Raw genomic sequence first — 25,237 nt, 5'->3', positions numbered from 1 at the left:
ATAGTTCGGTACCTCTCCCATATCTCATGCAAAGGCTCATTGGGTTCTTGTTTGAATGCTAGAATCTCGTCTCTAAGAATAGCCATATGCCCGGGAGAAAAGAACTTGGCAATGAATTTCTCCGCCAATTCATCCCATGTATGGATGGAATGGTTTGATAACCTTTCTAACCAATCAAAGGCTTTCCCTCGTAGTGAAAAAGGAAATAGCCTCAACCTTAAAGAATCCTCGGAGACATTTGTCTGTTTACTCCCTAAGTAAGTGTCCACAAATCCTTTCAAGTGTTTGTACGCATTTTGATTTGGAGCCCCGGTGAAGAATCCTCGTTGCTCTAACAATGTGAGCATAACATTTGTGATTTGAAAGTTGCCCGCCCCTAATGCGGGGCGGGACTATGGCACTTTCATACCCTTCATTCGGAAACACCCGGTGTGGATCCGCTCTTGGTGGAGGTGGGGGAGGGACCGGAAACATTGTCATGAGTCGGTCGGTCTCGTCTATTTGCTTGAGGTTCAAGAGGAACTTCGTCAACTTAGTCATCATCCACATCCTCTCCCAATGGTAAGTTTTCGAGAGGATCATTGTTGTTGAGAGCCATTTTTTTGTACCTATAATTGTTTCACCAAAAAGATTAGTAACACGAAAGGAAAGGAAGACAAGTCACACACAAAACCAGGTATATAGCTAAATTCGTTTTTTATGCTCCCCGGCAACGGCGCCAAAAATTGATCTCGCCCAAATCACACCTCAGTTTAGGGTTGTGAAGCGGTCAATTGCAATAATAATACATAATTAGGAGTCGGGATCGAATCCATAGGGAACGTAGATGGGATTAGGTATATATTCGGATTAAGCAAGTAAAGTATCTAAGATGCACTTCCACAACTATGTTTTGATTCTACTTCTAAATTATGCTACGGTTTGCAAATGTAAAGCTAGAGAATAATATTTTTGGTGTTGTTTTTCAAGTATGTAAAAGATCTAGGGCTGTGACTTCCACCTAGGTATTTGCCTAACGGGTTGTGGGCTTTAGAGAGGGTTTTGTTGGTCGGGGTGTATTATAGCAATCAACACATAATTACCCACTCAATACCTCTCGGTAATAGAGTGGTTTTGCCCAATTTGGCTTTCTCAAGTCCAAATGGATAATGCACAAAACAGTTGATAGATGCTCAAGTCGGGTTTTACTATCTCTAGATTCAACCCTTTAATTGGAACTATCAATTTCTTGAGTTCATCCTAATTTCTTGTTAGCGAAGTTTTCCTAGACTAAGTCTCTCTTTCTCAAGTAGAGACTAAGTCAAATAGACTTGAATCAATGTTTGCAACCATTAATTCTACAATTATAGCAAGAACTAGGCTAAATATTACACACCCAATCATAAACAATCCCTAAATCAAATACCCATTAGGTACCCACACTAGGGCTGGGTCATAACCCTAACTAGAAATTTAGCTACTCATAGTGGGTGATGAAGAAAATAAAGAAGAAAAGATGATTAAACTCATATTTAATGATAAATAGATGAAAATCCAATGTAAAATTGACAAGCTATGATAAAGTTTCCTAAAACAGTAAAGAAAAATGGCTACCAACTTTAGATATTCAAAACTTGACCTAATTTCGAGAAAGTAGTCTATTTATACAAAGCTAAAATTTTCGGACAAAATTGCCCTTTAGGAGGTTCTGCGGTCGCACAATTCTGTGTGTGATTCGCACTTTGCTGCAGCTCTTGACAGGAGTGGTTTCTGCGGCCGCACAATTCTTAACTACGGCCACACTTCTTGAATTCTGAGTACTGCACAATTCTGGGTGCGGCCACACATCTTGAGTTCTACGACCGCACAATTATAGTGCGGTCCGCAGATCTTGATTGTCTTGAATTCCCAACTCTCTGAACCTTGACTTCTGCGGCCACACAATTATTGTGCGGTCCGCATTTTGCATTGCAGCACTGTTAAATTTTCTTCTTGTTCTGCGGCCACAAACAGAATTCTGCGGTCCGCACTTTAGCCCTTTTTGTTTGATTTTTGTCCTTGTTCAAAATCACTCCTTCTTGAGTTGAATTTCATCACTTTGGCTCATTTTCCAATACTCCTGCAAGTAAGCATACTTCATCAGTTTTCGGGAATACCTTTAAGTGTTTTTGAACTAAAACAAAAGTCTAAAGGCGCAAATAAGTAGTCAAAATCTCTACTTATCACCCGGTACCGGAGAAAGGTTTCATGATAGAGTACCGATGCCTGCAAAAATATAAAAAGGAAAAGTCATTAGAGATATCAAAAACTAAATTCGAAGATAAAAGAGTGTAATGACACCTTACCCGGTTCAACGCTTTTTGTGCTTCATTGAACAAGCACGACACATCCATCTCATTCATTTTTGCCTGGTCTTCTTCGGTTACCAGGCACCGGAGGTAGCTAGCTACTCTGACTAGGGTGAAAAGAACCCGGGCATCCTCTGAGACTGTGATGATAACTGACTGCTTCCGGCCGGGATCCATGCTCAGGACAGGGAACCGGTTGATTAATTTTGGGCTCGAATTCGGCCCACCGACCTACGAGGATGAACTTTTCCTCAGCACCTCTAAATCACCTAACCCGAAGAAGTCTTCCAGAGCGGTAGAATCCACACCGTCAAAAAAGGAATAGAGGGGATCATCCGCACCATGAGCCCCTTCGTTGGATCACTCGGGCTTTATCGAACATAGACTCTGTAAATGAAGGCGACCCTGAAATTTCTATAACACCGAGTGGAGCGGAGTCGGCGCCTCGAGAGGTCTCGGCCCTCACCTCTGCACCAACCTCCTGAGAGGGATTAGCCTCCGTTATTTCCCCATCGGCTGTCTCCCGCTCTTCTGGGATGGACGGCTCACAGGCCACAAAAATAACGTCCTCCTCGGGCTCGTCCCTGAGCCGGTAAAGCAAGTCTGAGTCAGGCACTTGGGAGCTGGAGCTTTCCTTTGGCTTACTGGCCAACCTTCCCTTTGGCTTCTTTTTCTCTGAGCTCGGGGAACTAGGAGCCCTCCTTCTTTTCTTCTCTCCTGCTGCGGCCCCGGGCTACCTCGAAGCAGAAGGATCAATGGGTAGGTCTTCGCCCCTCACTAAAGGCCTAAGCTCAATGGTCTTAGGCAAGCCTGCAAAAAGAGAAGAGAAGGAATGAGAACATAGTGTTAAAAAAGGGAGCCTAATGCTACTTTTTCGAGAAAGAAATCTTACAGCGGGAACGGGCCTCCCAGCGGCCCTTCGAGAGCTCGCACCACGAGCGCTCTATATAAGGCATTTGCGAACAAATGCTCTCGATCCACTCCTTGAGCCGAGGAATGGCATTTGGGACTCGAGCGAGGGCTGCACCACAGCAAATACCAATGAGGAAAAGGGAGATAAAACGTAAAATCGACATCTAAAAGAAAGTACACTTACGTGATACATTCCACTTCTCGGAGAATGGCCTAAATTCTACAGGTATCAGGTCGGCGGTCCTCACTCGGACAAAGCGTCCCTGCCAACCCCGATCCCGGTCCTCGTCGATGCTTGAAAATGGGGCTTTGCTAGCCCGACACACGAGCTTTATCAGCCCCCCTCCCCCCGAAAGATTCGGGGACTGTAGAAGCGGAGTAAATGATTGATAGTGAACAAGCAGAAGTCGACCTCGTTCAAAAAGTATCGGAGGAGGATTACGATCCTCCACATCGATGGGTGAATCTGACTGAGGCACACGTCAATCGTCATACCTCCTGCAAAAGTTGAGGATAACTGGGTCCACCGGGCCCAGCGTGAAGGAATAAGTGTAGACACTTAAATACCCCTCCATGTGGGTAGTAATGTCATCATGAGGCCCGGAGACTACTATGTCTTTATCCGCCCAGCCATTGTCCTTTCGAACCACAGGAAGGATGGCCTCGGTGATAGAGCAAATGTACCTGGACACCGCCTCACATCGGCCTTGCACCGATGAGGTTTCGACTTTAAAGTCGTCCGCGACCGAACACCTCCACAGGGATGAACATTTTTAAGGGGGGTTCAACTGCCGGTTCATCGGTAGCCGCACCCAGAGCGGACCTCTCGAGGACTACCACATCAAGGGCGGTCTCCTCGACCTTGGTGGACGGCTACGAGGAAGAAGAAGCGACCTTTTGAGGAACAGTCTTGAAGGTTTTCGCCATTGCTACCTTAAAAAGGCTTGAAGAAGTATGAAGGAAGGTTGAAAGAAGAAGGGAAAAAGTTTGCTGAGGAGATTAAGCGTGCTGGTTTGGGTAGAAGATAAATAAAGACTCGTAGTTTGCCGAAAAGTCTTGAAGAACGAAGGTAAAAATAGTGAGGTATGAAGAAAAACAATAAGTATCTTGAAGGTTCGAAGGTAGAAGCTTGATCCAAAGTAAAAAATGAATGAATGAGGGGAGTATTTATAGGGGTTCCGCGCCGTTTCGCATCCAGGGACGACCTGCTGATGGCTGACACGCGTTGAAGTCATTATTACGCGACTAACGGGACGTTTCAGATTTTTGGTCGTTTCTGCTACGGCGTGTTGAAGAAGGGATCGAAGTGCTCATGTCGTTTCTCGTCGTGAACTTACTCTCCGAAAAACGAGGGGACTATGTGTATACGGGTGAAACCAAACCCTTGAGATGCCTCGGTTGCCAATGAAGTAAACGGAGTAAGAGACGTGGCGGCAAGGAACCGGGACCGAGATAAGGAGCCCCTCAAGCCGGGGTCCGGGGGCACAACGCCCGCCCTCGGGAATATCGGTGCCATAACCCCAGGATCGGTTCAAATCCCAAAAGACTTCAGAGAGCATTATCGGGCAACCGAACATGACTAACAAAAGACCGCGATCTCTGTGACTAGCCGGATATCATGACGTGGATCTCGGCACGTACCGGCGGAAATTCGGTGATTAGTTAAACGAAAGATTTTTACCTTTTATGGAATTGTACTTAGAGTAGGACTCCCCTACTATATAAAAGGGGATCTGATTATTCATTAGACACACTGATACGCATATCAAGGCAATATACTATTATTTTCTTTGTTATTCAAAGTTCTCACTTTTGTTCATGAGTGCTTCGTTAGTATGAGTCCGGAATCGAGGGCAGACATTTCTTGAAGGTCGTTATTGAGTCCGAAATCACCCCCTTAAGCGGTTTGACAATTTATTACACCCCTTATCTGTTTAATCTAACGCAATTTATCATTTGTATTGAATTAATCCGCATATCCTTAAAACCACTTACAAATTTAATTTTTATCCGTTTTTTGAGGGTAAACATATACGTTAAAATTTTGTAAAAAATTAGCGAATAAAGAGTTTTTTCTCTCATTAATATAAAAGAAAAAAAATTGCATAAAAAGTGCGTCCCACGATCTGTATTTGCAAATTTTATCTTTGTCACTCAAAGCTTCAAATCTCACCTTTTTTTTTCAATCTGTATTCTTTGCATGGATATTAAAAATAAAGCCATTGAATTGTTTAGTGGCTTTCAATTAACAGCTGCTAAATAACGTCACAGCTTCTTTTCACCGTCAAAATTTTCTTATTGAATTATGGACCTTTTTTCTTTTCTTACATTTTTTTGCCTTAATCATAAATAATTGGTTGATTGTTAGTTAAACAACTTCATGAAGGTGTCACTATTCCACCCGATACTCTTGTATTTTAGGAATTACTTTTAAGAAGATATGTATTAAATATACAAATAAATTTGAAATAATACTTAATTAGTCAGTTTCCCCTTCTATTTTAACAAACCAATGATTACATATACATAATTAGCTACGAAAAGCAAAAGACGAAGAAAAAATTGGAGTAATACAACTAGGATTTGTATATGTTTTAGGGATTTAATTTTCAAGTTACATGATTGCCAAATATAGCATCCAATTTATTGGTTTTTGGATTAGTAGTAATAATTTTGTTTTATGTATGGTTAATTTTCTCTTATACCTCAAAACATTTGATTACCTGCTCAAAGAAAAAAGAAGGGCGTTATTTGTTCTTTGAGAAAGAGTGAGTTCAGAAATGTGGCCGTTGTAATAATTTGATTTTTCTACTGTAAAAAAGAAGCTTTGACTTGTGCTCCTTGTATTAAATTATTTTTCTCCAACGCTCTTCGTATTTATTACTCCTACTAGCTTTGATTTTATGAGCTGAAAACTTGTCCTTGGACACCTTTTTTTTCATCATAATAACTTCAAAGTTTCCTATCGAAACTACCAGTTCAAAAATTAAAAAAAAAATAATTGCAATTTTCTCCTGCTTTTTTCCCTCCTGATTATATGAGGAAATTAAAGTCAAATTTGCCTTGGGAGCTTCCATTCTAGAGAACATATTTTTTTTTAAGTGTTTTTCAAAAAAATATTTTTGGCGAGAAGTAATTTATTTTTGACTAATTAATTTGAAAAATATTTTTGAACCGTCAAACTTTTAAAAAGTATTTTTAAATATATATTTTTTTCAAAAGTATTTTTCAAAAATTTATTTAAGAAAAACTGCTTCTGCTTGTGCTTCTTCTTTTACTCAAAAATAATTATTCTTTCTAAAAGTTTGGCCAAATAACTTAATTTAAAAAAAAATAATTACGGAAAAAGAAATTGGCCATACAAGCTAGTATTAACTTGTAACAGTAAGCAACCAACCATACCAAAGACCAAATCTTCTTCTTCTTCCTTTATAATGGGATTTTAGGACTGTGTCAATAACCAATTTGTCCCAGTAAATACTCCCTCTAGACTCCATTTGACTTATTCGCTTTCTTTATTCTGAGTGTTCAACATTGTACTAATCAACTAGTACATTACACCGCAGTTTTCCTTTTCGCATATACCCAATTGGCTGTTTTTGCTACTGTGATCTTCTCCCCAAGAAAACCATTGCCCATTTAGTAAAGAATTTTTTCTTTTGGCTCACTGATCAGTGAGTAGTGATCAACTCACTGCGCGTTACGTTTGACAAAAAATTGGTTACAAAATTGAAAGTTTTCGCCTGGGAAAATTGCCACTTTGGCATAAATGATGACAAATTACTATCAGCTTGTGAAATCTACTTCCTATGAAGATTCTTTAAAGGCAATTGAGGCTGATATTCAGTATGCCAATTTGCTGTAAGTTCTATATTGACAATATATATATATGTACTTGCATGCCTGTGTAATCTATTTGATTTTTCTTTTCAGTTTTCCTTCTTTTTGTGCTCTTCCACTGCTATATGAGGAATTGAGTTTCTGATTAGGGAATCGAACTCCCAAGTTAAGCCATGTCAAATTATATTTAATTTTTAAATTAGTTTCCTTTTCTGGTTTGGGACGAGGGATACTGTTATTAATTAATGCGATTGCTTTTGGTTTTTCTTTCCGTTAATTACAAGATAAAACATTTGTTTACTTTCTTTCTCCCCTCTACAATTTCTAAAAGATTGAACTTTTCAAGTTTCTACTGTGTTCTAATTAATTAGTTTGAAAAATCTGCCTAAAAGGAAAGGGGTTTGCTGTGGAGGTGGACTACAGCTTGCTATGTTTATCTGCATTCACACAAGTCGAAAATGTTCTTGATAACCGGAAATTATAGTAAGGGGCGGATCACAATGTATAAAGTGGATTCACGTAAACCTAATAGCTTTTGACCAGAGCTTGTATATGCAGCAACAAATATTTGATTGTGAACATGATTATTATTGTATATTAACTTGAGGTCACAGTAGAACTCATAAATTTCAAGTAACCTTCTTGTTCCTTTCCTTGGATTCTGGAAGTAACCTTCTTTGGTTTCCAAATTGGAATTTCGATTGAGCTTTTTACTTTGTTCATGTGGGCAGTTCATTGTTCAAGGAAAGGAAAATGGAAGAGCAAGTGGAGGAGAAAGTTAACCAGCTGTTTTCTTTCCTTGGTTTGAATCAAGATAAAAATGTGGAGTAACTAAACTTTTGTTACTCTATGGTAGTGAGCCCAAAAGAAAAAGGCTCCTCATTTTTCTTTTTTCTTTTTCAATGCACACCAAACAAAGGAGGCAATTCTTTTTGGAATTTCCCTCTTTCTTCCCCTTACTAACATAATATAACGTTTATATAGCCGAATTACTGGAATGGACTAATGAATTTTTCATTACCGGTCTGTATGCTAGTTCCACAGATAGCACTATGACTAGCTGAAATTTTGCAATAGCTTCAAATGATTATGTTATATGGTCCGAGAGGTGGTTTTGGTCAGTTAAATATCAGTTTTTATTAAGTGCAGCGATATAAAACTTTATCACAGTTAAAACTTTATGAATTCCTTAATTGGCAATATTAGAAGTTCTCTCTTTAGTAATTTTTGACATATCAAGTTCACATATAGTTGAAAATTAAATGATGAGACAATACAATGAAAGAGTAATCTGCAATGCAAGAGTTATTGATGGTAAGGAATATTGTTGAACGCACTAAGTAGGTCTCAGAATAGTACTTTTTGCTATCTGTATGAGAGTATGAAAGTCTTTGTATCTGCAATCTTCAATTTCCTTTCTGTTGTTTCAACTGTTCTGGGTTTATAACGCTGAATTTGCTGGTGATTATATAGCCAATTGCTAAAATGTGTCGCTGGACAAATTGTTGTTCTGGCTGCAGTCTTAAACAGCAAAGATAACCTTTTTGTCACTCTAAATTACGTGTTCCAGGGCAGCTTCTATTCCAAGGTTCAAGAATGGCACTTGTCTACAAATGAAATTGGTGTACAGTAACTTGGCACCGATACTTTTGTTCTTGCTCCAGCGGATGGATTGCTCATGCACATGCTTACTTCCAAGTTATTTCAATCTCTTCCACATAGTTGTATACAAAGTTTGTTCTCTATTCTCGGGTTGTTAGTTTCTTCCCATAGTCCTAGTAGGTTAAGGTTTTTATAGATTAAGATAATTTTGTCATATTTTGTTGTAATAAAAGTTCGTGATGTCTTTTAGGTTATCCCCAATAGCAAGAAGAAGATTCCTTTAGATGGGAGGAAAGCAAGCATTAGAGAATTCTATGGTATGTACCATTTTTCATTTATCTAGCTTCAAGCCTTCAACTAGCAGGCTAAGAGTAACCCAAAGGAAAAAAAGGTTTGGTAGTCTAAGAGCTATAGAATTAAATCTTCTTGACATTGTATTCTGATATGGATTGAATTTCAGTTAATGAGTATCTGTTTTCATGCCATTAGTAAATAGAGAAACCTCATAGTAATTAGATTTGGGCGAATTTTTTGATATTTTATTGTGCGTCTCCTAAGTCAACAATTTGTCTCAAACTATATCCGTATATGTGGCCACTTATTTCTCTGACAAATAGCAATTTGCAGCGGTTCTATTACCATCTCTCCAGCGCTTACATGATAGCTCATCAGAGCAGGATAGTAGTCAAGACGAACATCAAGTGTCAAAAACGATCGTTGGGAAGAAAGTACAAGAGAAAAAGCATTTCGATGCTGATCTAGAGAAAGAAGATGAATGTGGAATCTGCTTAGAACTGTGCACCAAAATAGTTTTGCCAAACTGCTATCATGCAATGTGCATTAATTGCTATCGTGACTGGCAAGTGATATTCTTTTCCCTTGTTTTCTTTTTCTGGATCGCTCATTATTACTTTTTAGTGCCAAACGAATAAGTTTTTTAGTGATCTTCTTAACCCATGATGTCTGCTGCAGGAACTTAAGGTCCGAGTCCTGCCCATTTTGCAGAGGAAACCTCAAAAGAGTGAACTCAGGAGACCTGTGGGTTCTCACGGGCAATAGTGACATTGTTGACCAGGAAACTCTTTCAAATGAGGACATGTTGCGTTTCTATCTTTACATAAACAGCCTGCCTAAAGATACTCCAGAAGCCCTCTTCTTGGTTTACTATGAATATTTGATATGATTTAAGTTCTGAACTTAGACCTTTGACTAGAAGTTTAACAATGCCGACCAAAACCTGTGGATAGAGTCTGGTGAAGCCTTCTTTTTCTTTAATTCAGCAAAGAAGCTGTTACCTCACTTTCAGCACTCTGAGAAGTACTATTTGATTTGTAAGCATTTCATCTTCTGTTAGTAGAGACGCTAAGATACGGCCTGTGATATCTTTCAAGAGACATGTCTTTTGCAATTAAAGAGTCAGACAAATGTAAAAACGTTTATAATGCTCGTGAAAAAATCATACCACAGTGAGGCAACATGTTAGCTTGCATTAGAAAGTAAGAAGATGGATTGACCATTATTCAGGCTCTTGCCTCTACAATCTTATCTGGTCTTTATATCCATGTTCAACTTTCCCATTTTGTGAGTGGTACTTTGAAAGCTAAATTTCTTAGGCCTCGTCCATGGAAAGGAGATCAGCTTGTAAAATGAGGTCCAAAGATGCCCCAAATAGTCAAGTCTTTTAACATGCTAAAGGTCAAAGCAATGGTTTCTTCTGTCAAGTATTTGGATGAAGCTGCTGATCTCTTGGCCCATGTTCTTCTGATATTTAAAACAGCAAATACACTCAATAACCTTGAAAATGGATGGTCTTGATTTTTTGATGCTTGCTTGCCCCATGGGCAAACCTTTAAATCAAAAGTCAAAAGTGTTGCCTATGGGCAAGCGAGGGGCAACATATGTTAAACTTGAAATTCTGCCCATGGGATAAGCGGGGTCAAAAGACCAAAGTGTCCTATTTCTGTCATTCACCCTGTCTTCTGCCTTCTTAGCCCCTACATAGGCGGTATCTTTTGCTGTGTCTGGAGAGAGCACAAATAGCTGTTTTTTAGCACTGCTATTTAAAGAACAGCTGAAGTTTACAAAAAGTTTAAATTTTAGCCGCTTCTTCATCTTTAAATCTTCAGGTCTGCAGTTGACGGCTATCAAAGCGACATTCAACTGCAGCCTCAGTTTCAAATCTTTGGTCTGGAGTTTAACCTAAGCCTGAATGTCGAGGATTTAGTGATCTCTCCACTCTGTGCTAAGGTGAGCGGACCACTTGGTCCGTGGGCGCTAGAGACTTTATTTTGTTTCAGTTTATGATATCTGGCTACATCCGTGAACTTTGTACTCAATTTATTTTAGATGCTCCATTACTAGACGTGGGATTGGTGGGTTTGCTACTCTTTTACGTTGTTTACATTGTTCCCGTTGCTATGTTATGAAAGATGCTATTTTATGACTAGTGGTTTCCTAGTGAAGGAATATTGTTATGGAAACTGATTCATTTGGCATGTGTAGTTGCTCGCTAAGTGCTGGTCAGTGGTCACACCCGTAAATTTTGGGTCGGGGCAGAATTAGCTATATTATCAAGGATGAACGATGAAGTTAATGTTGACGGCAACAAATCGGGTTTAGCATGTTAGTTTTCCTCATTGTGAAATGGGTGTCACATGAGCAACTGCTGTAGTTGGCACCGAAAGAGAAGAGGGAGAGAAAGGAGGAGTTTCTAATTTACTTTCTCAAGTTGCAAATAATGAAGTTCTCTGGCATACCATAAGAAAATTGGAAGTACCATTTTGTTAAACAAAAGTTATAATTGATTTTAAAAAACTTTATTATTTCTCTGTTATCATTATTTGATCTTTTTAATTTATCAAATTTTGTTATTTTCTTGTACGATGATATTAAATTTCTTTTTTAAGTCTCCAATTTCTAAACGGCACTTGTGCCTTCTATCATTTGATCGCATATTGCAGGAAATATTTTTGGGATTTTATTCCGTCGCTTGATTTCTAACTAGTGAGATATTTTTGGGACATTGACCATGGATAGCATGTGGTGGAGGTTGAGAATTATGGTAGAAAGTTAGTAGGTAGTAGTGCGTTTCCCTTTATCTTCAGTAGTTCGTTAGTGTTACAGTTAGAATGGTACCCTTTTATTCTGAGTTTGCTATTTTCGCATATCTTGTTCTGTTATTACTTGTCACTAGTACTTCAATAGTTTGCTATCAATGCTCCTTTCATATTCTCTACGGCAAAGAGCCAAATATACCCTTGTACTTTCGAAAATGGTCTAAGAATACCCCTCGTTATACTATTGGATTATCTATACCCATGCCGTCATACTTTGGAACAAAAATACTATTTTGGATGGAGTGCCACGTGGCAGCACCAAATGAAAATGATCCATTTCATTTTTTTTACCCGATCCATTTTAAAAAACCTACCACCCGACCCAATTTGCTAAACTTAGCATCTTTAGTTTTAAAGCAATTTTTTTGTAAAAAATGAAAAAGAAAAGATTCAACAAAATATTTTCGTTTTTTTAAAAAACTAATGCACATGTAGCCCACTAGTTTAGGGAAGTCTTTTTTTTTTTTTTTTTCAGTTTTTTAAGTTTTTTTTAAAGCATATTTTTTTTGTAAAAACTTAAAAAAGGATTTTGCAAAATATTTTTGTTTTTTTAAAACTAATGAACGCGTAGTCCACTGCTTTAGGAAAGTCTTTTTTTTTTTCCAGTTTTTACAAAAAAATATTTTTTTTTCAGTTTTTACAAAACGAAAATATTTTGTTGAATCATTTTTTTCAGTTTTACAAAAAAATTACTTTAGAAAATTACTTTTCGGGTATGGGTAATGGGTATGAGTCTTTTTAATTAATATTTTTCAGTTTAAAAAAATGCTTTAAAAAAATATTTTTCAGTTCTCTTTAAAGCATATTTTTTGTAAAAACTGAAAAAAAAAAAGATTTTGCAAAATATTTTTATTTTTTAAAAAACTAATGCACATTTAGTCCACTACTTTAGGAAAGTCTTTTTTTAACCTGGACTGACTTGGGTAAAAAAATGGACTGACTTGGGTAAAAAAGTAACTTGGGAGAAAAGTCATCCTACACGTTTTTGAGAGCCTTATTTTGGCTGAAAACGTGTCTACTTAAGGAAGATAATTTTCACCCAATAACTCACCTTTTAGAGTTATATTGTTCTTGCCCACTCAAAGCATATTCGTCCAAGGTATTACCAGGATCATAGCAGAAGACTGCAACTCTGGATTCTTGCTGTGTGGAGAACCTTTGCAACGATTTCAAGAGGTAAGTGGTTTCTAATCTCGTAATTGTATCATTGTCTAGTTTACATGTATTTGATGCCTGAATTGTATGCTTGCTTCCGCTGCGCATGTTTTAACAATTGGTATCAGACGTCGTCTTACAACTAGATAATGTAATACAACATGAATAGAGTAATATTAAAACGTGTTGTTTAATGATACATGTTTGGTATGAATTATTCTATGTCAAAAACGTGATTGTTTTTATTAGTATTTTAATTCTGTTATTATGGATTAATATACATATGCATAAATAGTGGCGTTATATTTAATGACAATTTATTCAATTATATTTTTGTTGAATAACGTGATTGTTTTCAAGAGAGTTCAAGCATGACTGTTTTTCATAATTAAGTTTATGGATTAACAGTGTTGGTTTAATAAAAATGTGGATGTTTTTAATGCTATCAGTTCTGAAATTATGAGTCAATATACGTAATTATGAACAGTGGCATTTTTAAACGGGGTGAAGAATATTTTTTTACAATTATGTTCGAAAACAGTTTTTTAAATAATAATAAAAATATTATTTTGAGTTCTGAAATCATGAATTAACATAAATAAGTATATTATGTGATTTGAACGAGTCAAAATAATTAAAACCCTTAAAAACAGCAAAAAATAGAATACTACAAATAGGTCATGAATTTGGAATTCTGAAATTCTGTCGAACTCCGATTTACCTCAAATTTGGTAGGTTCATCGGAAACGACCCAGTGAGCAATACTCATCAGCTTGGCTCATGACGTACGTCGGTTTTTGGGCATTCGGGTCGTTTATATAGGTTTTTGGCCATTTTTCTATTTTCTGAAGAAAAAAAATATAAAAAGATTTTTTTAAAAAAAGAAATCATTGATGGTAGGGTTCAATTCCCATGGTTTTCAATCATGTTTTACAGTAATATAATGAATTTATATGTTGACATAGGTCTTCTTCCACATCGGATAAGTTCATTATAGATGATTACTGTAGTTTTGCCTCTAGTTATTTGATTACTTGTATTAACTCTCCAACTGAGTTACATGTTGATTCAATGAAACTAGAGTTTATAAAAGTGATATTTACCTATCTTAAATTAACAGTTTACTCTCCATCTGAGTTGGTCCTGTTTTAATTTATGGGGTAAATATCTTACATAACTCATATATTTTTTTGCATGAATAGTTAAGTTTTCCTAACGAATCTAACTGTTCAATGAGCATGGTTATATGTGTAATGTTCTGTTTTGAATTTAATTATTCTAAATACATAACTAATGATCTATTTAATGTGAATATCTCTCAGATTAACCATGTCTTCATTCAACCCACTTACCTCAATTTTGAACCAAAACAAGTTGGAAGGACCGAATTATGTTGACTGAAAAAGAAACTTTGATATTGTCCTACTGCTGAAGGTTACAAATTTATAATCACTGAGAAGTGCCCAGAAAAATCTGAAAATGCTACTGATGATTAGGTTAAGGCCTATGATAAATGGGTTAATGCTGATAAGATGGCGTGATGTTACATTCTTGCCTCTATGGCGAATATTTTGCAACATCAGCATCAGTCTATGGGGTCTGCTTATGACATGCTCGAAAGTCTCAAAGAGATGTTCGGTGAGTAAAATCGTGCGGCTAAGAAGACAGCCATAAAAGCCCTTTTGAACATCAAGATGGCTGAAGGATCATCGGTCAGGGACCATGTTCTGAAGATAATGAGTCTTCTGAATGAACTAGAGGTCCTTGGAGCTATGATTGATAAGGAATCTCAAGTTGAGATGGTCCTGCAGACTCTGCCTGACAGTTTTCAACAATTTCGCTTGAACTATAATATGAACAAAATGGATTTGTCACTGGCGAAATTGTTGAATGAGCTGCAAGCGGCAGAATCTATTATCAAACAGCAAGCTCCAATTGTGGCACTCAATGTTGAGAAAGCTTCGGTTTCTAAGTCGAAAGGCGATAAGAAAAAGAAGAAGGCTCAAAAGGTTTTGGCACCTGGAGGTGCGGCTGGTGTGAAAAAACCCAAAGGAAAGTGCTATCATTGCAAGCAACCTGGGCATCACAAAAAAATAATGCCCTGCCTATCTGGCAAAGTTGAATAAACAAGGCAATTCAAATTTAAATGCCGTTGAAACTTGTTTAGCGGCTATCTCTACCATATTTTGGTGTATAGATTCAGGAGCCACTAATCATATCTGCACTACTTTGTAGGGGTTTCAGGAAATGCGACGGCTAAGTGAGAATGAAGTTTGTATTTTTTAAGCCAATGGCGAGCTAGCACCAGCTTTAGCATTAGGAGATATTAGAGTTTTGATTAGTAGTAATAAAGTTTTAGTTTTGAAAAATATTCTCTATGTACCTTCTTTTAGAAGAAATTTGATTTCGGTTTCAAAAATAATGGATGCTAGTTATAATATTTATTTTGCTAATAACACTGCTGTTATTAAGTTTAATAAATGTTTTATATATACTGCTGCTAGAGTACATGACCTTTTTATTCTTGATATATCTCCTCATGTTCTACAACAACCAAAAGAATTAAATAGCATTAATATGCTACATAAAAAAAACGTATTTCTGAATTTAGCTAAACTTATTTCTGGCACTTACGTCTAGGTCATATAAATCTAAATAGGATTCGAGATTGGTCTCTGATGGACCTTTGAGTTCATTGAAAGTGAAGTCACTGCCAACATGCGAATCTTGTTTAGAAGGTAAAATGACCAAGAGATATTTTCCCTCAAAAGGAAATAGAGCCAGCGATAAGTTAGAATTAATTCACTTTGATTTGTGTGGCCCTATGAATATACAAGCAAGAGGTGGTTTTGAGTATTTTATAACTTTCACAGATGATTACTCAAAATATGGATACATTTATCTGTTGCGTCGTAAGTCTGAATGCTTTGAGAAATTCAAAGAATTTAAGACGGAAACGGAGAAACGACATGATAAATATATCAAAACATTGCGATCTGATCGTGGTGGTGAATACCTTTCTGCGGAATTTATTAAATACTTATCAGATTGTGGAATTACATCTCAATTATTTGCTCCACGAACACCACAACAAAATGGTGTGGCAGAAGGAAGAAATAGGACCCTTAAGGAAATGGTTAGATCAATGTTAAGTTATTCCGATTTGCCTTCTTTCTTTTGGGGATATGCTTTGGAAACAGCAAATTACATTCTAAATTTGGTTCCTTCAAAGTCAGTACCTTTAACTCCAATAGAATTGTGGACTGGGCACAAGCCAAGTTTACGGCATATTCGGGTTTGGGGTTATCCAGCACATGTGCTGAAAGGGAAAGCGGATAAATTAGAATTGAGGACAGAAATATGCATTTTTATTGGATATCCAAAAGGAACTAAAGGCGGTTTATTTTATTATCCCAAAGAAAAGAAGGTAATTGTTATGATAAATGCCAGATTTTTAGAAGAGGACCATTTAATGAACCATACTCCTAGAAGTAAACTAGGTTTACAGGAATTAAGTAATGGAGTAACTAATGACTCATCTCTGGAATGTATCCCGGATGCCAGTATTGACATACCATTGCATTATCGTAGTGGGAGAAATGTCAATAGGTAGCAGAATGCACAAGAGCAATTGCCTGACATCTCACTACCCCCAAAGTAGTGGGAGTAATGTTGAACAACCTCAGATTGTTGAGCAACCTAAAATTGTTCTGCAGCCTGCAATCCAGGAAGAAGTTAATGATATCCCAGCACCGCAAGGTGTGGAGGATAACATTAACACTTCAGTTCTGTAAAAAGATGTTGTGATTCAACAACCATAAAATACTGCACCTGTAGTGACTAGTTGTAGTGCGAGAATTATTAGAAAACCTCTCCGTTTTGCGCTCTTGGGAGAATCTTATGATAGAATTCTTGAAGAGCCTAACACAAAATCTATTAATTATGACGAAGCACTACAGGATACAGATGCTGATAAATGGGTTGCTGCTATGAAATCTGAAATGGAGTCCATATACTCCAATCAAGTCTGGGATCTTGTAGAACCACCTACTGGAGTCAAACCCATTGGTTGTAGATGGATCTATAATAAAAAGAGAGGAGTGGATGGAAAAGTGCAAACTTTTAAAGCTAGGCTTGTTGTAAAAGGGTTTACTCAAAAAGAAGGGATCGATTATGAGGAAACCTTTTCGCCAGTAGCCCTGCTTAAATCCATTAGGATTCTCTTATCCATTGTTTCTCATTATGATTTTGAGATTTGGCAAATGGATGTTAAGACAACTTTTCTTAATGGAAGTCTTGATGAGTGCATCTATATGGCACAACCAGTTGATTTTATAAAAAGTGGCAATGAGCACATGTCGTGTAAATTAAAGAAATCCATTTATGGATTGAAACAAGCTTCTAGAGCATGGAATACTTGTTTTGACGCATCGATTAAAACCTTTGGTTTTGATCAATGTGAAAATGAGTCTTTTGATTTTACATGGCCTTTGGGATGGAGATAAAGTTACATTTTTGATTTTGTACGTACATGATATTTTGCTCATAGGAAATAATGTGAGCATGTTGAATTCAGTAAAGGAATAGTTGTCCTCACGTTTCGATATGAAAGACTTGGGACAAGCGGCACATATCCTTGGGATCAAGCTTATGCGAGATCGCAAGTGAAGGATATTAGGCTTATCCCAAGCACTTTATACTGAAACTATTCTCACCAAGTTTAGCATGCAAGATTCCAAGAAAGGTTTTCTCCCTTTTATAAATGGAATCTCTCTGTCGAAAGATCAGTCCCCAAAAAATGACTGATGAGATAGAAAAGATGAAGGCGGTCCCTTATGCTTCTGTTATAGGGAGTCTCATGTATGCTATGCTATGTACTAGACCTGATATCTGCTTTGTTGTTGGTATGATTAGTAGATTTCAGTCTAACCCTGGACGATAACACTGGACTGCCGTTAAACATATAATCAAGTACTTGAAAAGGACTAGGGATTATATGTTGGTATATCACTCAGGTGATCTTGTACCCATTGGCTATACTGATTCAGATTTCCAGTCAGATAGAGATTCTAGAAAATCTACCTTACGATATGTCTTTACCCTAGGAGGTGGAGCCATAAGTTGGAGGAGCATCAAGCAATCATGTGTTGTTGATTTCACCATGGAAGCTGAATATGTGGCTACATCTGAGGCAGCTAAAGAGGTTGTTTGGCTCGGGAACTTTCTAAAAGAGCTTAATGTAGTTCCTTCGGTTCAAGCACCGATTGTACTTTATTGTGACAATAGTGGTGCAGTTGCAAACTCGAAGGAACCAAGAAGCCATAAAAGAAGTAAGCATATTGAGCATAAATATCAATTAATTCGGGACATAACTCAGAGAGGTGATGCAAGAGTGTTAAAGATTGCGTTAGAGGACAATTTGGCAGACCCGTTTACAAAGAGCTTGTCACAGAAGATTTTTGACAAGCATGTAGAAGGAATGGGTGTTAGAGTAGTAGACGCATGGTTATGAGTCTAAGTGGGAGATTGTTGGGATATACTGTTAACCATGCGGTTTAGACATAGTATTTTGTTTAATTCTTTATGGAATAATTATTTATTTAATTTATTCAATTCAATAAAGTACCTTTTTAAATAGATCATTTGTTACATGTGTGTCCTTTTAGTTATGTAGTAGACAATTTAGTGCATGGAGTCTTAGCTCATGCACAGAATGTTAAATTGTCGATTCACATAATTAATAAACTATGTTCACAATCAAAGATATTATTGAACAAAATATCTTGATGATTGTAGCACAAGATTATAGTATAATTTGTCTTGATTATGGGAGTGGTTTTACTCCAATTTCTTGTGCTAGTATACTTAGTGTATATTGAACGGACCAAGTAGAGAAAAGATATTTTTGTACTGAATATATATAAAATATTTTCTCTAATTTATTAAAATGAGCTTATGCTCCTAATCTTGATATAATTATTATGATCAATATGATTTGTTTATTATTTTGATTTATCAAAAGGTACAACTCTATTCAGAGTTAGTGTATGCCTAATAGATTGGACAATAACGAATAACATTTGTGAAATAATAATTAGTTGATAGAATCTATGACTCGATTTTGAGTTTGATGATACCCCTTTCATGTAAGTTTATAAGTTTTCATGTGAAAATCCGGCCGGTGGATTTTGTATCCGTCACATGAAATAGTTTAAGCGGAATTATAAAGGATTTAATTAGTTAATTAAATTAAATTTTCAGTGATTTAATTTAAGTAACTGGTATTTGGGATCGTAACATGGTGAGTTAAAATAAGTGTTAGTAAATTTTCGAAATTCATATTGAGGAGAACAATTGCAGTTTTTAGTAGAATAAACTGCAATTAATTATAGTAAGAATTAATTCATGCAAAATTTTGAATTAATACGATAATTAGTAGCATTTTATTATTTCTGTGGTCCCTGCTATGTCTAGTAAAAATCTGGACTAACTTGGGTAAAAAGTGACTTGGGAGAAAAGTCATCCGGTAGAATTAGAGTAGGATTCTACTTGTGCAAGTAAAATCCTACACGTTTTTGAGAGCCTTATTTTGGCTGAAAACGTGTCTACTTAAGGAAGACAATTTTCACCCAATAACTCACCTTTTAGAGTTGTATTGTTCTTGCCCACTCAAAACATATTCATCCAAGGTATTACCAGGATCATAGCAGAAGACTGCAACCCTGGATTCTTGCTGTGTGGAGAACCTTTGCAACGATTTCAAGAGGTTAGTGATTTTTAATCTCGTAATTGCATCATTGTCTAGTTTACATGTATTTGATGCCTGAATTGTATGCTTGCTTCCGCTGCGCATGTTCTAACATTTACCACAGAGACGCTGCAAAATGGTGACCGGATATGAGGCACCATTTGCCTTATCCTATGTTTATATTTTATCCAATTTCACTTGTAGTAGACCTCAGCAGCACTAGTAGCTAGTAGAGAGGCACACAGATTAATAGTTTGTAAATATTTGTGATGCAAACCTTCCATCTTATAGTGTATGACTGTTTTTAATCCACAATCTTATAATCTTATTATCTAAAAAAAAGTTTCAAAACAAAAACAAAAAAAAATCATTTAGAAAAGGCGATCGACATTTCGCTAAGTATTTTCGTGCTTTTAATATACTTAGTATAGATAAATTACTTTTAAGAAAATACTAAATAAAGAAATAAATTTGACACAATACTTGTTAGAAATAAATCTCTTTCCCTTCTATTTTAACCAAACTATGATTACCTAAACGCAATTAGCTACAAAAAGGAAAAATGATTGAGAAAAAATTAGAGGAAGAAGCAAAAGGTAGAAAGCATTATAGAGTTAGAGAGTAACGCAGCTAGGATATGTACATGTATTAAGGATTTAATTATATAATTGCCTAATGTAGCATTCGGTTTATTGGCTTCTGACCGAATTATTAGTGATTAGTATTTAGTAATACATAGTTTTATGTATGGATAATTTTCTCTTATACCTCAAAACTTTTTATTTCCTTCTGCTGAAAGAAAAAAGAAGGGCGTTATTTGTTCTTGGGGGGTAAAAAGAGGTTTTGTAATGTGTCCATTGAAATAATATGTCGTGCTTTCTAAATATAGTGGTATCAAATTATTTATCATTTTAGAAGTTCAAGATAAAATATGTTATATTTTTTCCATTTTACCCTTAATAATAATTAATCTTGATGATGGAAATAGCACATAAATATGATAGATATTCAATTAAGAGAGATTATATCTTAAGACATAAATACGGGTAAAAGAGAAACAAGACAGTTAATTTGAGACTGATGGAGTAATATTTTTCTCCAACTCTCCTTGTATCTATTACTATACTAGCTAGGACAGCATAGCGGCTGGTCCGAGACTGTCATGGACTTGTACATCGGTCCGAGATGGTAAGGAGATTGGGGCGGGGGATTTGCACTCGTACCATATATTTGTGCCACCTTTTAATTTGTATTCTATTTTTAAATATTATTGATTTGGTAGCCAGTTGATAAAAAATCTGTAATAATATGACAATTACACCCCTGATAGTATTAGCATTAGCATGCTACTTTGGAGATGACCTCATTCGTATTAGCATACTGTAAAACAAGCCCTGATAAACGTAGCAGCATGCTAATGTTTGAACTTTGAAGATGATGTTGTTTTACAGTACCAGAGATTATTCATTAGCATGCGAGATGGTGTAAAATTTTAGCCAATTATAGTAGTAGCTGAAGTTGTTTTACATTAAAGCTAAAACTTCATGCTAATGCATGCTGAACTTATTTATCCTGCAGTCAACAGTTTTGTCATGAGTTTTATCCAAAACTTCAGTCTAAACATGCTGAAGTTATTTAGTTCATTTGCTAAAATTTCATACTAAACATGCTGAAGTTATTTAGTTCATTTGCGAAAACTTCAAACTAAACATGCTTAAGTTATTTAGTTCATTTGCTAAAACTTCAGACTAAATATGCTTAAGTTATTTAGCTCATTTGCTAAAACTTCAGACTAAACATACTTAAGTTATTTAGTTCATTTGCTAAAACTTCAGACTAAACATGCTTAAGTTATTTAGTTCATTTGCTAAAATTTCAGACTAAACATGCTGAAGTTATTTAGTTCATTTGCGAAAACTTCAGACTAAACATGCTTAAGTTTTTGTCTTGCAATATGTAATTTTCTAATGAGTTTTTGCTAATGCATGCTGAAGTTATTTAGTTCATTTGCTAAAATTTCAGACTAAATATGCTTAAGTTATTTAGTTCATTTGCTAAAATTTCATGCCAAAACATGCTGAAGTGTTATCCTGCAGTCTACAGTTTTGTCAATAGTCTTGAAGGGCAAAATTATCTTTTTAAAACGTTTTTAACAAAAAAATGGGTACGGATGTGGTTCATTTGCTAAAACTTCAGACTAAACATGCTGAAGTTATTTAGTTCATTTGCGAAAATTTCAGACTAAACATGCTTAAGTTTTTGTTTTGCAATATGTAATTTTCTAATTAGTTTTTGCTAATGCATGCTGAAGTTATTTAGTTCATTTGCTAAAACTTCAGACTAAACATGCTTAACTTATTTAGTTCATTTGCTAAAACTTCAGACTTATCATGATTAAGTTATTTAGTTCATTTGCTAAAATTTCAAACTAAACATGCTTAAGTTATTTAGTTCATTTGCTAAAACTTCATGCCAAAACATGCTGAAGTGTTGTCCTGCAGTCTACAGTTTTGTCAATAGTCTTGAAGGGCAAAATCATCTTTTTAAAATGCTTTTAACAAAAAAAATGGGTACGGATGCAAACGAAAAAATAAAACGGGTATAAGTTAAAAGGGAGCGACCAAATAGGACGCCCCATGTAATTTTTACGATTGGGGTTGGGCTGGACTACGGGGTAAGGGCCTAAAAGGACTGGGACCAGGGGCATTTTAGCGTGAAAATAGCACGTGCTAGCTATTTTTCGTACTGGTAATTAAAAATAGCTACATTAACAAAATTATTAAAAAATAGTCATTGTTTTGCTGAAACATGGAAAGTTCCACTATAATATATTGGATTATGAAGCTCATGCGTATAAACTTCAAGCATTGTGTTGGAACTCCAGCACATTATGCTGGAATCTTGTATGTAAAAATTTAGAACTCCAACATATTATGCTGGAATTTTTCCGAATTTTTAAGGGTATTTTTATTCAGATTTTATCTTTACACGAAAACGTAGCTAAATTTTGATTACTTTTGAAATTGTAGCTATTTTCAATTACCAGTTGTAAATCTAGCTATTTATGATTTTTACCCCATTTTAGCAGAAATTTATGTTGGCTGGGCCTTTTTAAAACCATGATTTACTCCGTTAAGAAACTTTTTGGGAAAATAGCCCCTCGTCAGAATTTAATGTACCAGGAATCCTGACGATCATCAAATTTTTAAAAGTTAAACATGTCGTACCATGAGACTAATATTAGTAAATAAAGTTTCTTACTACAAGATCCAAGATAATTTATTGCATAAACATGGTTAACATCTTACTAACTTGAATTAACCTTATCAATATAAATAAATATTACTTACAAAGATTTGTTGTGAGGTTAAAAGCTTTTCGTCATGTAAGAATACTTAATTATAGTATAAACAACAAGCACAAATAAGATTCCAAAATTATATAAGTACATACAAAATTATTAATCAATTGAAATTCAAAACAAATTTTCTTTGGTCCAATTTGAGCTAAACATAAAACCATTAATGATTATTTCACGCTAGCTTCTTGATTGAGCTTAGTTTAAGCCTCGCAATCAACCACAAATTATAAAATAGTCGATGTTAAAGTAAAAGTAAATCCAATTGCGCAACAATCCATGTGCAAACAATGTATTTAAACATATAAAGATTAGATGAAACTATAGAACAAGAAACTAAGAAATACCTCAAAAATATCAGTGAAAACATAAAAATTTACATCCATATCAATGCAAATACTCCATTAAGAGAACCCTCAGATCCAGTGATCAAAAAGGGCCATGTGGTTTATTAGATGATTTAGGCAGGGGAACACATTTCTGCACGTGGGACAAAGTGAGGATAGTCTATGTGCCAGAAGGCATTGTAGTGATTGATAGCCTCAATAGTAGTAAATAGCAAGGGTTGGCTATTGCGTTTTTCTTAAATTACTATTTATACTGATAATAATTACTCTTACAATTTATAGGTGGAGTACTTATCAGTTTAATCAAAAAAGTTATATACGTACAATAAAAATAAATTTAAACTATTTCTCTTCCTTTGGCATGCGTTCCCATCTTTTTTTCCCCTTAATTTCTATCCGATATTCGATACTGCTTAATCCAGATTCGTGTCAAAATATTTTAGGTTAGGGGGTAACGCGCTTGATGTTTGGCATATTTCGATATGTGTTGATGTTACTTTACCCATGTTTTAACCGCTTTTTGATGTTATTTGATCTTTAAAATGCCCAACATGATTTAATTATTGGTTTTATGACTAATTGAGTTGTGTGTGGTGAATTAGGGTATTTGGAGTGCAAAAATATGAAGAAAAGGTGCTCTAGGTAGAGGAAGAGAGATTCGCATCCAATCTAGAAAAAAATCAGATCTCGTGCACCCTTAGCAGTGAAGTCGGCCCATAGCATCCGCCATAGCATCCGCACCTGGGCAAAGCTGAGATGGAGGAACAAGGGTTGGATGCGTCGCATCCACCCTCGCATGCAAAGTTGAGAAGTAGAGGACGAGGTAGATGTGTCGCATCCACCCTCGCATGTGAAGCTGAGAAATGGAGGACGAGGTGGATGCGTCGCATCCACCTTAGCATCAATCCCTGAAGCTGATTTGGACTAGGAATATGAGAACTTTGGCCCACGACTTTTGTACGCAATATATAAGCCAAAAACGCCTCTTTAGGTCATCTAACATATTGGGAAGGGGGAAAAAGCCACGACAAAGTTGTGGAGGCCGGAATTCATCAAGTTCCATCTTTCTCCCACCAAATTTAGTAATCTTTATGTTTCTTTGTATGAATTGTTGTTTGGCTACCATGTCTATATAGAGCTAAACTTCACGTTCTAGGGTTGTAGTTCTTTCATGACTATTGTTATTCGGATATTGATTTTGACTTCTTGATTTATCATATTAGTTTATTTATTCAATCTGGCGCTTAATTATTTGATTGCTTGATCACCAATTGAATATTATCTACGAATCTAGAATTGAACTCGAAAGTGAGAATTCTATATTGCATACAGGATTGAGTAGGGCAAGTTCTTGAACTCGGGCATCGGGGAACGGATTCGTGGTCAGGATAGACATATACCTAATTGCCTTGCTTGGTTGATTTACAGGAATTATAAATGCGTTCTTGTTGATTCTAACTCCATAGACATATAGGCGTTAGGTTAGCTTGAATAGGCGAGTAAGAACTCGACAGATTTTTATGAGCAATATTAACCCTGTCAACCAATAAGCTAGATAAATTAGTCGGTCCATTCAATTTAAGAATACAATAGGATTGTTAGATAGCCCATAACCCTAGATCGTTTTCATTATATTGATATCATAAAAATCTACTCTTTCTTTGTTCAAAGTTTATTATTTATATTTTTTTATTTAATTAGTTTAGAATCAAATATTTTTAGGTTTAATTCTTGTTTAGATAATTAGGATAGTCTAATTTTGTTAATAGTTAATCATAAGTCCTCGTGGGTTCAACATCCGACTTTTAGTCACTTTATTACTTGACGACCAC

At 35.9% G+C, this 25,237-nt stretch overlaps 1 protein-coding gene across 3 annotated transcripts; it reads left to right on the top strand.

Moving 5' to 3' along the window:
* The first annotated feature begins 6,627 nt into the window (after window positions 1-6,627).
* Window positions 6,628-10,156, top strand: LOC107785252 (E3 ubiquitin-protein ligase AIRP2). 3 transcript variants are annotated; one of them, XM_075251750.1, is made up of 5 exons: window positions 6,628-7,100; window positions 8,650-8,812; window positions 8,932-8,998; window positions 9,309-9,544; window positions 9,654-9,783. In XM_075251750.1, the coding sequence occupies exons 1-5, from the start codon at window positions 7,009-7,011 to the stop codon at window positions 9,738-9,740; spliced, it is 645 nt and encodes a 214-aa protein (XP_075107851.1). In that variant the 5' UTR covers window positions 6,628-7,008; the 3' UTR covers window positions 9,741-9,783. The 3 variants fall into 3 exon arrangements, with proteins under 3 accessions (XP_075107851.1, XP_016461990.1, XP_016461991.1); XM_016606504.2 differs by having other exon boundaries at window positions 6,636-7,100; window positions 9,309-9,540; window positions 9,654-10,156; XM_016606505.2 differs by having other exon boundaries at window positions 6,638-7,100; window positions 7,811-8,812; window positions 9,309-9,540; window positions 9,654-10,156.
* The last annotated feature ends 15,081 nt before the right edge of the window (window positions 10,157-25,237 follow it).

This window comes from Nicotiana tabacum, chromosome 4 (assembly GCF_000715075.1).
Source record: "Nicotiana tabacum cultivar K326 chromosome 4, ASM71507v2, whole genome shotgun sequence".
NCBI classification, from domain to species: Eukaryota; Viridiplantae; Streptophyta; class Magnoliopsida; order Solanales; family Solanaceae; genus Nicotiana; species Nicotiana tabacum.
The sequence above is the reverse complement of the archived record's forward strand: the minus strand, read 5'-3'. Positions and strand labels throughout refer to the sequence as shown.

Excerpts from the sequence above, each read along its gene's own strand:
- LOC107785252 (XM_016606504.2), top strand. The coding sequence starts at position 7,009 with ATGATGACAAATTACTATCAGCTTGTGAAATCTACTTCCTATGAAGAT. Across the intron at positions 7,101-8,649 it reads ATTCAGTATGCCAATTTGCT|GGCAGCTTCTATTCCAAGGT; the intron begins GTAAGTTCTATA and ends TACGTGTTCCAG. Across the intron at positions 9,541-9,653 it reads ATTAATTGCTATCGTGACTG|GAACTTAAGGTCCGAGTCCT; the intron begins GCAAGTGATATT and ends TGTCTGCTGCAG.